The 14,130-nt window shown below is 33.6% G+C and overlaps 1 protein-coding gene across 3 annotated transcripts in view; it reads right to left on the bottom strand.

The window, feature by feature from the left end:
* LOC117117954 overlaps window positions 1-14,130 on the bottom strand; it is a 78,567-nt gene that overhangs the window by 10,470 nt on the left and 53,967 nt on the right. For 2 of the 3 annotated variants that reach the window (XM_033262443.1, XM_033262445.1), the window contains 4 exons: window positions 9,067-9,177; window positions 3,681-5,540; window positions 3,416-3,500; window positions 2,573-2,762 (listed from right to left, as the gene is read on the bottom strand). In XM_033262443.1, coding sequence (XP_033118334.1) covers window positions 2,573-2,762; window positions 3,416-3,500; window positions 3,681-5,540; window positions 9,067-9,177 — 2,246 coding nt within the window. The remainder of the gene's footprint in view (window positions 1-2,572; window positions 2,763-3,415; window positions 3,501-3,680; window positions 5,541-9,066; window positions 9,178-14,130) is intronic. The other variant, XM_033262444.1, reaches the window with a different exon arrangement.

The raw sequence follows: 14,130 nt of genomic DNA, 5'->3' as shown, positions 1-14,130 counted from the left end.
AATTTTGGAACGTACTGAAAGTATTCAGTACGATAACATTTCAGTTAGGACAAAACTTACTCTTATGATATTTTCCTGATGCAAACACACATCAAAATAAAATGTTGGGTTATAAAAATGCTTTATTTAAGAACATTTACATATATTGTCTCCTTCCTGTTGCGTAAATTTGCTAATTAATTAATGTCCTCTCTATCACACTGCTAGCACTTTATCTGCACCTCTACAACTAGACATTTAACCTCTACCTCACGGTTACATATTTAATTAGCATATTTAACTAGGGATCAATTATTCATTTATAAAGCAAACGTGCATTAGACTTTCTCTTTTTTTATCGCTGCGAGTGTCATTCCAGACCTATCAAATTAATTGCATATTTTGCTTTCAGAAAGCTAACAGCAGAACAGAAATAATCACCTCGTTAATAATGAAAACTTTCCGACGTACATTACCGAGAATCTTACCAACGTCACGACCATGTTATGTATGCTTTGTTATTAATACGAAAGAAGGCTGTCATTTGTGTTTGTCATTACAATATGAATGATTTATTTTGACATTTATCACTAATAAAGAAACCAGACACATGGTGATAATTAAGAACAACAAAGAACTCTTTTATCTTTACTGCCATTTGCTAGTATTTTAACTATACTAAATTAAACAACTGATGTATTTTCAATGTTGTGCTCAGTGTAACATCTTAACCTCATAATCCCTTATGACAACCATGTTCTTGGAAGAACTTTATTCAGCTTTTTGCCACATTAATATCTCTTCATCAAGATAAATTCACCGAGCGTTCCCAATTATTGTTAAGTGCCCACGCTCCAAATCAAACAAATAATTTTTATTATTATAAAATTTCAATGATGTAAATTGTAACAATGATATTAATGATTCATCTTTTAATGATTTTCTGGTAGCTTCTAGGTTTTTGGTTGTTTTTATTTTTTCGCAAATGTGCGCTTAACTGTTTTACTGGTCCTAAGTGGAAATACAGTAACTTTTCTTAGTATTCCTTGTAATCAAGGTCTGTTCAATTGCACAAATTAAAAAAATTTTACAGACCCGATCAAAGTCGACCGATGCTGATGAGTTTCAGCAACACGTGGAAAGTTTAATCAATATGTAGTATGTTTTTTTGTGAAATATCATGACCTTGTTTACTAAATAAAGAAACTCAAACTAAAAAAAAAACCTCCAGATTTTTCTACTCTTCCAGCACTTTTTTTTACTAATATAATTACTACTATGTTGTTACTATTTAGAATTATGAAATACACCATTGGGTTACATACTGTTATTCTTTTTCTTTCTTTCTTTTATTAATATTTTAAGAGGAAATGTCCCACTCAGCAAAGCTGATTTTCAGGGGAGTCCTCATCACAACAGACAAATTACAGAAAAGACATAAAGCAGGGTAAACTGCAAAAACAGCACATTCATGGAGAAAAAAGAAACGTCAATAAATGTTTTTATAGTTTTTTAAAAATAGTATAAAAATATATCATTATTAAATTTAATCATTATTACCAGTAATATTGTATTACTATTATAAATATCTACTATCAATATCATGTATTTTACTAAATAATATATTAATTTTAAACGAATATAATCATATTTTATCAGGTTATAAATTATGTTTAGTTTTAAAATTACTATTTAGCATGAAATACAATCACCAAACACTACATCTGGTGACCTTTCCAAGCAAATCAATTTTCTCAAAAACTTTGCAGATATGCATTAAAAATAAATCACTTTATAGGATGCCTCGACCTGCAAGCAGTAAAGGCCACAAGACATGTAAAAGGTTTTGAGTAATGCGAGTCGATGGATTTTCGGGTGTCGCCAAACATCTTGCGACGGCAAATCGCTCTATTTAGGAACTGTGGATTAATGTTCAATTTATCATCACATCCTGACACTCGCAACCACAGCGCCTGATGATGCTGTTACTCGTACATTTCTGTACTTTCACGTTCTTCAAAAATGCTATCAGGAAGTTTACTGCAGGCTCTGTCTTGCATCAAGTCCAAGGTTCTCAAGACAAACATATTTTTAGAATTTTTAAAGAATTTTGGCTACAGAATTCGGTGATTATTTTTAATTGAGACACAAAGGTTAGATGTATTCAAACTAACATAAAATGATTAAATTACATTGAAGTAATATATTTTCAATCCTATAATTTTTATTAATAAAATTGAAAATGCAATGCCATGTAATTATTATTGTATTATTATTATTATTGTAATTATAAAATATATACAGCTAAAAATAATAAATTATGTATTTTTTAAGCTGTGATACATACAAGACTTCTACTTTATTAAGTCGTAGAAAGAAAATAAATTTCAATTAATATTTACATGTCATTTCCATTTTTAACTGCTTCTAAGCTAATAGTTTGTGAGGTCTTTTTTCAATACCTTAGTATCTCTGTTTAGGCTTGATTGTTGATAACATGAAATGAAAAACATAAATATAAATCCACAATTTCACATCTTAAAAATAAAAACTATTAATAAAAATTATTAAAATAAAAGCAAAATGATCATACCTTCGGAAGGCGTAAAAGCGACAGAATATATTTAGCTTGGAATGGCGACTACTTGGCTTCATCCGGCATTCACGGCACTTTATCAGGTTTGGCGTGACATCACAACACGAACCGTCTTGTAAGAATGCCTCCCCACTCTTCTTTAGTTTTGCAATTGGCGGTTTTACTAATGCACGTGTTATATTCAAGGCTGAAAATCAAAAAGAATTAATTTGTATTCACAAATATTTACAACTTGACTGTAAAATTGAATAGGGTTGTAGAAATCCATGATAATAAAGAAATAACGCATTACTGTCCTAACATCACGATATAATTCCTCTAAATCTCAGTTTAGAAATTAAGTGAAGAATTTAGAAAAATCAATAACACCGGCATATTGAAAATACGGAAAGGAAGAGGATGGATAGTAAGATGAAGTGAAAGTGAAAATATGGAGAGACAAGAGAATAAGGGGATTGGAAACTAAGGGAAAATAGGAAAAGGGAATAAAAAAAAAGTAAGAAAAGGTATGAGAAACAAAAGGAGAATAAAAGCAAGGGACAGAAGAGTAATAAAATGGAAGGCAGATTAGGGAAAGGGACAAGCAAATAAGGAGAGAGAATAAAGAATGGAAGCAAGAAAAGCTACAGGAAATGGTACTGTATACCAGTAGCAGGAGAAAGTAGGAATAAGTTGAAATGAAATGAATGAAATTTGAAATTGAGTTCAAAATTGTTTAACCCACATTCTATTACCATATATAATTTGGATGATTTTGGTTTGGTTGTTCATTTATCACCATGAAAGATCCACTGAGCAGACTTGTGAAATGCATGCTTTCGAGAATCTTTCATACTGTACCTGTAATCTTACCATCAGATTTGGATCTCTCTTTGCGCGCTCGTGTCTGGATGAATTTCTTAGGGGCCATGGTGGCTGGATCACGCTGTAAGAGTAATCACAAGAGTTTTTGTTAAGGATGTTCTTTTTTTTTGTTTTTTATTTTTGTTTTTGTTTCTTTTTCTGGGAATAGCAGATGAGAATTTCTAATCACTAACATTTATAAAGTGGATAAATTAAAAGTTTATAAGTAGTTTTATATTAAGTTGAAAAAAAAATTGCTTACTTGAAGAATACCGTTCTCCTTGACGTCCTTAGCGGTATCTTTCTGATCATCTTGAGTGTTTTGATCTTTGGATAGTGTCTCCTTCTCGCTTCCGCCTTTGCGTTTCGGTTTTTTGGACTCTTTACTCTTGCGCGACTTCTTCTTTGTACTGTTGGATACGGTTGAGCCATCTGAGCATGTGGAAGACGTTTCAAAATCGTACACACGGTCAGGAATGGCATCTGGAATGTCTGTTAATCTGGTACAGGATGTTTTGATATCAACATCCAATTTTTTATCAAGTTCTGTTGGTGCCACATGGCCATTATGCAAGGATGTTGGGCCGGGTGAATCTGAACTACCGTCTGAGAACCGCATTAATTTGGGGTCAGACGGCTCACTTAAACTGTCTTTTGTGTAGGTATGGCGGTGGAGCCAGGCTTTCTTCAGACTTACATGGCCTGCTGATTTACTTGGTGATGTATGCGGATCACACCGCTTAGACTTTTCAGACGGTGAAGTGGAACGAGTACTGGTACTGTCACTGTCTGAGATAGCACCATTTATTTTTGGGTGGTCAGATTTTCCGGATATATTTGCAGCGAGTGATGAGGCATTTAAGTTAGTTGCATTTTCAAATTGGTCCACTTTCTCAATTTTAAGTTCAACATCCTCTTTCCGGCCAGTTCTCAAATCTTTGGCTAAAAGTTCAGCTGCTCGACCACCTGTGACAAGATTATTCCTGTGATCTTGTACAAACCAGTTGTACTGATTTAAGTAGGAATGATGCGGGTGTGCTGAAGGCCGTCTGTCTGGATGTCCGAGTGGTCCTAGAGGTGGGGATGCTTGACCATCTTTTCCTCTAGCTTTTTTATGCCCTGCAAACTCCTCCATTGGTGTCTTTCGTTTTCCAACAAGTTCACCCCTTTCATTTGGCCGGAGCGCAGACATGAGTAAGGAAGCATGTCCCTGAGTCGCGGCAGATTGGGAGGTGGTAGATGTTGTGACAGTCTTTGCCTGCGACAAGTCCATTGGCTTAAAGACAGCTGCTGATAGCTGCTGCGGTGATGCAACTTTAAGGGGTGACTGTGGCTGACTAGAGGACGTTTTAACCATTAGTGTTTGCTGGTGGTGGGGAGATGGCGATTCACTTGACAAGTGAGAGGAAGGGGTTTTGCAAATGACAGGAACACCCTTACCTTGTGGTGCACTCTGTTGATGCCTTGTAGAATCCCCCTTCCCATCAGACCCCCTTACATGACCACCATACTGCTGGTAATGATACTGATTTTCATGATGATAGCGACTGTAAGCCTCCAGATTGTGTTTTCGCTCTCCCGGTCGCTCCAGTCCGAATGGAATGCTCGGGTGGGATTCTTTGGCTCTTGAATCACGATCGCTACGGATCAGTGGAGGTGGTCCACCGATATCCTTGCCTCCTTTGGCAGAAGCAAGCTTTGAGTAAGCATCTGTGTGGCGGAATCCACTTTCAAATCGGCTATCTGTCACAGAGAGTCTATGGTCTATATCAGGATTTTGTGGCGCAGTCAATAACGTGTGTCCGAATGGCTGATATCCTTTCATGAATTCCGAGTTCTCCTGTTTATGTGACAAGTTGAGGTGCCCAAGCTTAGGGTACACTACCTGTTGGAACTCCTCTGACCTCTGGCCACTTGGGTAGTAGCCAGAGGGCTGATGGCTAGGCTCAGACTTGAGATGGGGCTGGTATACCTGGAAGCCCTTCGGTTCAGATGAGGAACTTGATGGCCGTTGTGGGTGGAAGTGACCCTCCCCAGGCTTGTGTCCATCTTGTGACATGTACTGTCTCATATGCTGAGTTTCAGATTGTGTGAGAAGACCTGCATACCCTTCACGTTCACTCTAAGAAGAAAAAAAAAAAATAAAATATAATAATATGAAGATATGTTATAAAAACAAAACACAATGAGATATAATAAAACACTTCTTAAAACAAAATCATATGAATTACTATCAATTTTTATGAAAAAAATTTTTTAAACACTTCTTTCTTTAACTTATGTTATTAATATAGTGTAATCATACTAGAATAAACATTTTTTGTGTGGTTACTGTCTGAACCACACAACAAACCCTAGGATAATTCTCACATTATCCGGCTGTCATGCCAAAGTCAGAGTGATGCACCTAAGACACGTGACAGCCAGGGCTGTGTGTGTAGTGAAAGGCAATACAAACAGGGTATCGCTTTTCAACTCTGTAATAATAATATATCCATGACTCATGAGCCTAAGATTTACTTTTAGAATAACTTGGTTTGGTTATATAAGCAGCCTTTCCAAGGGGCAAGATTTCATTATAAATGTTCTGTTTAAAATAAAAATGTTTTCACTTTCATTAATAATCACACAACATATCAAGCAATGGGTACAATATTTGCTCTACCATATGGATTCGAATTCTGCATAAAAAGTAACCACTTCAAACGTCCTCACCACACAAATTAAAATATGCGATACTAAAATATGCAAACAGTTTTTTCTGCATAATACAGCACCTTCAGAGGATTACTTAGTGTTTTCTTTTACTAGACGTTTTTAATCCCAGAAGCTTTTCATAAGAATGTATTCTGGATTAAGCATTCAGCAGGCATATTGGCCAAGGCACAGGTTAACATGTCATTACTGCAAAAGATTTATCCTTAGAAAGCAAGTCTGCCAGATATAATTTCCTTCTAGGCTATGCTGGCGGACAGCAACATTTGAAAGAAACGAGATTAGTCATCTACTCGCTCATTTTTTTTTTTAAACTCCTTTCACAATTAACTGCAAGTACAGTAACCAATCACGGAATGGAACAATGCTCTAAAAACAAAGTCTTTTTATCAGGTTGAGAGAGTGGAAGTTTGCTTTAGTCGTGAGAAAAAAATCCAGGTGTCCAGACCGGATTTGAACACAGAACCATGGGATTAGAAGTTAGTCACTTAAACTGACAAGAAGTTATGTTTTATTAGTTTGTGTTCTAAAATAATTATCTTAATGAAAATGCACTAGGCCCTACATTAATTTTAGGACATATTTGATATAATTATTTAATAAACTTCTTTTATTTAGATTTTGAAATATTTAAAACATTTGTTTGTTACTTAATAATATAAAGCTCTGTCAAAAAAATGTTGGATGCCCATATATAGTCTTGATGTACCTATATAAGGTCATGGCATCCTGACCATATTTAGGCATGTGACATAGATTTTTTTCAAATAAAGATTGAGTCTTTAAATATGAATGAAAGCATTGATTCTTAAAATTTCAGGACATTTACCTTCTCTAGGTTAAACTTTCCTCCCTGTATTTCTAGGACTGTATTAAAAAGAATTTAAATTGATTTTGACCTTGGCCTAATCAAAAGTTGACAGCTGAAATTTAATTTAAATAAACATTGAGTATACATCTGAGACAGCTAGCTTCTTATATATAATCCTAATCTTTATATAGTCGGCTATTATTTCCCCTTTGAAATTGATTTAGTCACATTTCCCCTTTTCAGTATCAAAATTCTTGGTCATGAGGGGGAGTGAATGGGATGACGCAAACGTCCTTGACTGCATGTCAGTAAATACAATCAAAATACAGATCTAGAATACGATCTTCTTAATAATATTCCATCATCAATATTTGTTTCACCGATGTGAAGCTTGATCCGAATATCTTCTACTCTGGATTTCCTACAAGTTTATTGCAGAAAACATTTCAAGGGATTGAAATCATCTAATAATACACTAAAAAAAACAATTTAGCTAAATAGTATGGTCACTATAATTTTCAAAATATTCGTATTATTAATATTAATATATCAGTGTATAACCTAATAGCTTGTTTATGTATCTTATAGATTCATGAGATTATTTGTTATAAATTAAAACAAATTGAAAATAAATAATAAACCAGCACTGCATTTTAAGCCCATGGGCTTCTTTTCAAGATAGCATTGGCTTTTTTTCGAGACAGTGTTACAGTACATACACTGTACATGAATTTCAAGGGGGAAAAAAAACCAAAAAAAATTAAGAACATGCTGCTTGCTAATTGCTGCGAAGCAGCCAATTGACCTCTGAAAGGTCATTGTTTGTCAAAAAACCTGCGCCTAAGACAACCGAAAAGCGGAGTTTCCTTCTTTCGTTCTGCCGGGTAAAATCAATTACTTTAGGCGACGTTTGTAGACTAACCTACTCGTAACAACGTCCGCATGTCGCGACGCTGGAGTACTATTCAGCGTTTTTACTATATTTCTAGGTTTCCTATTTCTACGTTTAATCAGCTCATGTCTCAGCCACAATATTTTGAGGCCAATATTATTTACGAACCCAGTTGAACTTATTTACTAGCCTATTTCAACGTGCTAATTATTACATTTAGGCGACGTTTGTTGTAGACTGGCATACTGTTTTCGGAAATAAATACCATTTTATACACATGCGCAGATCGACTCTCCAGCAGCGAGTCATCGCCAGCAGCAGCGAGTCGCCAGCAGTGAGATGTCACTGCAGCAAAACACTACTGTACACGGTACCAACACTGTTCTAATATAGACAATGGGTCGTGTCTCATATTATCTGTTATATTTTTATTATTCATTATTTTCACTTGACTCGCATAAATAATTTTGTTCGAAGAACATTTTATGCAGTTTTACTTCACAGCACTTCACTTGCAATTTGCAATTTCTAGTACAGTAGTTTAGGTGATTTAATGCCAGTTTTAATACACTCCATGACACAGATTGATGTTACAGTGGCCTTATTTATTGTTTTATATTAATTCCCAAAATTTACAGCTTCCATTTCAAAAAGAGTCCCTCCTCTTTACTTGGCTACCCTTCTCTTTACTTTGCAAAAGTAGCTTCAAATAGAAGCCCATCCAAAGTTGTCAAAAAAAAAGAAGCCCAGGGCTTCAATTCAAGGTTTTACAGTATTTAACAAATGTACCCAATAACTTACCACAACTTCCACAAATCTTTTTTAGGTGAGACCACCGCCCACCATGATTTCAAATAAAAATTGCACAACAAAAATGGGGAAAAACAATCTTTTTTCTTAAATACGCCAACTGCTTCTAAGAAATCTCCTGATAAAAAAAATGTGTATTTCTTCATCAGAATTAAATAATCAGTATAGCTAGCATAAATATATTTTAACATTAACAACTTCACTGCTAACTTGTTTACGTTGCAACAACGCATTAATTGATATTTTCTTTTTACTTGGCACACTCATTTATTAAATTCATCAATCAATGTATCCATATGTCATCTTTTCACCTATCTAGATCTTTTGGTAGAACCATTTTGAGGATTTATAGAAAAAAAATAATGTCTGCACAACTTAAAAAAGGAATTAAAACAAGCTATTAAAAAGGTCATGTGTTACCTGTGCTCGTTCACGGTGTTCTTTCTCCCGTTGTAGTTTTTGCCATTCTCTTTCTTTTTCCTCTAGCTCCTTCCTCTTCATTTCCTCCTGTACTCTTTTGTCATCCTTACTCTGGGGAAAGCAAATTAACACTCATAAGTGATTTGTAATTGCTGTTTGGAAATCTATCAAATGCGATTACCCCTAATAGTAACGTACTCTTCGTAGGAAACGTGTTTATTGAATCAGGATGTTCAGTTACCGAACAGAAGGAAATTATAACCCGGCATGCTCATTGAGAATAGTGCGGATGTAGTAGTTGTCAACGTAAATGCTATTAACAACAACAGCCCTTCACCCTTTTTGTAAGAATCTCTATACTCCACTACTTTTAAAGGCTTTTAAAGACCCATCTTCATCGTAAATTACACATCCATCTTTTCTATTCCTTTTTGTATCTGTTACACTTCATCATTTCTCATTCATTATTTCATTGTCAGCATATTGTTTTATCCAAATGTACAAGTATTATTTCTTTCTTGTGTACAATGTAGTTAGTTTTTATAGTCTGTCAGTGGTACAGTATGCCAATAGTGCTAGTGGTATGTTTGTCAACAACAACATACAATTATTCTATGAATATATTTGTATCTGTTTGACCATTTGTAATAGGCTTTGTGCTCTGAGTTGATGTTGTATAACAGGTGAATGAACTTTAATACATTTTTGAATAGTGCTAGTGGTATGTTTGTCAACAACAACATACAATTATTCTATGAATATATTTGTATCTGTTTTTAGGTCTGTGTATGCTTGCCAGCAATAACCTGCTTGTTTTGACCATTTGTAATAGGCTTTGTGCTCTGAGTTGATGTTGTATAACAGGTGAATGAACTTTAATACATTTTTTATGGTTCTATTTAATTCTACCTCTTTCTTACAAATGTCTGTTTGATTCGTTTTTTTATATGGACAATGGGCGTCTGAATTAAAATTTGAATTAAATTGAATACTGTACATGATGCAGGACTTCATATTATGCTATAACAAACTTAGCTACATTACATTAACAATAATATGAATTGATGAAGTTTAATTTGATTGTCTGTCAATATTCCTCATCACCACCCATAAGACTAATACAAAATAGATTAAAAACAAAACTTATTAGATTTCATAATTAACAAAAACTTCAATCATTACCTTTCAGGGATCACCTCAAACTAGGAGCTTAATTAATTGGCTGAATAAATTAGGTTAAATAAAAAATAAATGAACACTTTACTGTGGTTAATGATGGGGTCAGATTCTGCATACTTGAGTAAATCAATACCTGTTCACTGTTTTTTAACACTAACAGCATGATGTTTCAGTTTCACACATGCTTTGCCTTATATTACTAATTCCAGACACCTTTGTGCAAAACCAACCACTGGAACTAACTACATTATCTATTCTCTCCTGATAAAAAATATTTCATAACAAAAAAAGGAAAAAAAAAGAAGAAAAAAAAAAAAAAACAGCAGAAAATGCAATTCTCATTGTTCTTAAAAAATATCTTAACCACTAGTTATTTAAACTGTGGAGGTAATTCTCCACTAATACCTGTAAGAAAAAAAAACTTTTAAATGTATATAGAAAATAACAATCACACCTTTGGTTTTGTCCAATGACAAAATCATTTCCTTCCATTTCTTCAAACCCAAATAACAGACAGGAGGGAGAAGAATCATGTTGAATTTCTTATTTAGCCAAAGATACTCACAACAGTGTAAGAAAACTATTTCTTAAGAATTAATTAAGAATGGAAAATGAGATATTATGTTTGGCCAAGGCCTATAGACCTTATAAAAATAAAGAATCTACTTTATTATGTATTGTTGCCATAATCATCTACTTAGATACAGTAATTGAATGTTACATCTTGAATAATAATCAGTTAATCTTTAAGAACTGCAAACTTACTCATATGTGCATTGTTTGCAATTATTTTAGAAAGACCTTGGGATTTAGATGACTCGTGGTCGACGGGAAATTATACAAGATCACGATTAATATAAAAAAAAACATACAGTAAATGGTTACATCCTCAAGGTAACAGCCCAGTGAAAGTAATGAATACATAATCTTGAAAGGGATGGGTAGAAAGATGAAGGCGCATGGAAAATGAAAGTGTAGCTATAGATTATTTAATACAGTATTATCAAGTTATCATTGTATTTTATATATAGTGTTTATGAGCGTTTATTATATTACAGCCTATAGTGTTTATTGCATTATATAATAATAAAAAAAATAATAATAATAAATACTTTATTTCAACATGGTAAAACTTGATTCACCCAGGGGTGTTTTTCAACAAGGCCGTGCAAGGCCGTATAAATATAAGTAGTATAAAACAATAAAAGCAAACACAATGTAGTAAAAAAAAATCTCAGATAAGAAAGTATAATACACACTCCAAGCAACCAAATGCACACCAGGGCGCCCGAACCCAGCATTCAGACATCAATCAGTGTTTTTGAGTGGTTATTGTATTACATAGTGTTTATGGTACCGTACATTTTTTTAAGAGTTATAAACAGTTTGACTTTTGAATTTTTAATTAATTATGGCATGCTTGTGTTCCATTAAATTAGTTGTTGGTCAACCATCTCTAAGTTTAATTTAAATTTTGAAAGTTATGAAAATTTGCTTCTGACTTAGCCAGAAAATATAGGAGACCCTACCTTTTGAATAAAACCATATATTAAATGAAAGAATAAAAACAACCAATCATGAAAGTCATTATTAGGCATGGTTATTTGTTATTGAATTGTAAATATTATCCCTGTTTAGTTATGTATAACTGTTTAGAATAGGATGCCCCCTGGTAGGTTCATATGAACAAAGAGCCTGCTCCAGTAGTATAGACACCCTTGTCACATTACCAGTTATCAATAACCTCAGTGATGTGTCAACTACTGCTGAGGTCATCCTTTGTGTGACCTAGTGCTTAACAGCTGGAACAGCAATCAAGGGACCATCGTGACTTCCAAGGTTAAACGTAAATGTTGAAATTGCTTAATTTAGAGCTTTTCCCTCTATTTAACCTGGATTAGGATGTTTACTGATTTAGATAGAATTCTGAGTCAGCAAAAATAACCAAAAAGGAACCAAGATATTATAGCAATAACATAAGAATCTACATATATGATTACATATTGATTTTGTTTCTGCTTGGAGACTGAACACGTTTTTGTCTGAGTAAATTAAGAATGACCCTAAGAAGCTACATCAGCAAATATGTAGGGGAGGTCATTTGTTATGGATAAATGGACCTAATTATTACCGAGAATCTGATATGAAAGCTTATGTTTAATAAATTGATTGACTAACAATCTACAGTATGTAAAGGTGCAAATCTACAATATGTAAAGGTGCATATATAGAGAGTGAATACAGTATGTTAAACTTTCAGTTTCATTTGGTAAACAACTTGTTAGTGTAATCATACTATTTTTGTATCACTGGCTAATAATATGCTCATTATGAATACTTCACTCTACTCATTATCAAATCTCTATTCTTTTACAACTGTGAACATGCATGCAAATTGCTATTCTAACTTTTATCTTCAAATTCTTTTCACATCTGACAACAATTAAACTTGATAAAAATAATTGTAGGGTGGAACTGTGTGATATTCACTAAACATCATTATGGGGCTTAGAAAGTAGAACTTGGCAGAATTTGAACCCAGAACCATGGGGTTGGAAGACAAGCATCTTAAACGTCAGGCTACAGTGCCAACTTTTAATAGCAGGCTGAACCATAAACATTACTTGTTTATCACCTCAGTTGTACCTTACAATGTTTAAGGTCATCGTTGTTTGCACTAAGGCCTTAATGAGGTTATTTTATATGTTTTTATAATAATAAACAATCACAAAAACAAAGACTTCATACACTGTAAAAATCAGACCCATGTATAAAATGTCCAGCCTATTAATATTATTTGATAAAAATATGCCATAATAATGTGTATTTGTAGGATGTTTTACTATAATAGTTTCCTCTACAGTAATATCCTTCCCCCTTAAATATCATTCTTGTCATTAATTTGTTAATTTCCAATTATATTTGAAAATTTGTTGTTACACTTGGATCATCCTGGACACAAAACTGAAACAAAGAATGATGTAACAGCAACCGAGAATGCAGTAAAACATAAATTAATGTAAATATGAAGAATATTTAGATACTTATACATTACACTTGTACTTCAAAGTACTGTATTACAGTAATCCATATTTCTTACAATTAGTCTAGACATCTCATGATAATAAAAAATTACTATGCCATATCTCCCAATTCATTATTTGTGTAATAGTGTTTTATTAATATCTCCTAATTCATTATGGAGTTGAGTTCACAATAATATCCTGATTTAATGTGGAAAAGGTAATGTTACATTTTCATTATTTATGTATGGCCAAATTAAATAGAAAACATGTTTCTCATCTGGGTTTATTGAAAAAAAAATGAGGATAAGGCATTTTTTTCTTCCCAAAAATGGTGCAAAGAATCCATCAATCAATCAATCAATCAATTGTTCCATTAATATGGCGCCATTCCAACATGTCTATTTCAGTATGTATCAAGAAGTATGTTTACATGGTAACTTCTACAGAATTAAGTATCATTTCACTAATGGTTTATGCTATATCCTGTAATTCATTATTTAGCAATTCTAACATCGCTACTCTCCTTTATTAAATATGTATGTCAATTCTAAAATGCACTTTAAATGCATTTGTAGCCGCGTATGGGATAAACTGTGTGTAGCTTTACTGTCGCATTATCAATCAAGGTACTGAGAAAATTGCTTTTTGTATGCAACACTATTAATGAAGTATATATCCATCACAAAACATTCTTTTTAAAAAGGTCCATGGGAAAATAAGAGCAATATAATGTACGGCCTCAGAAAGCTGGCTATTGCCAAGGTTATAATTGCTTTTTGTGGCTGCGATGCAACTTTGGTCTGGATAGTTTCGTCATTCCCACACCGCCAGCACTTGTGCAAAAACCAGCCTTTTGTCA

This window comes from Anneissia japonica, unplaced genomic scaffold (assembly GCF_011630105.1).
Source record: "Anneissia japonica isolate Jap-2015-1 unplaced genomic scaffold, ASM1163010v1 scaffold288016_len413324_cov198, whole genome shotgun sequence".
Lineage (NCBI taxonomy): Eukaryota > Metazoa > Echinodermata > Crinoidea > Comatulida > Comatulidae > Anneissia > Anneissia japonica.
The sequence above is the reverse complement of the archived record's forward strand: the minus strand, read 5'-3'. Positions and strand labels throughout refer to the sequence as shown.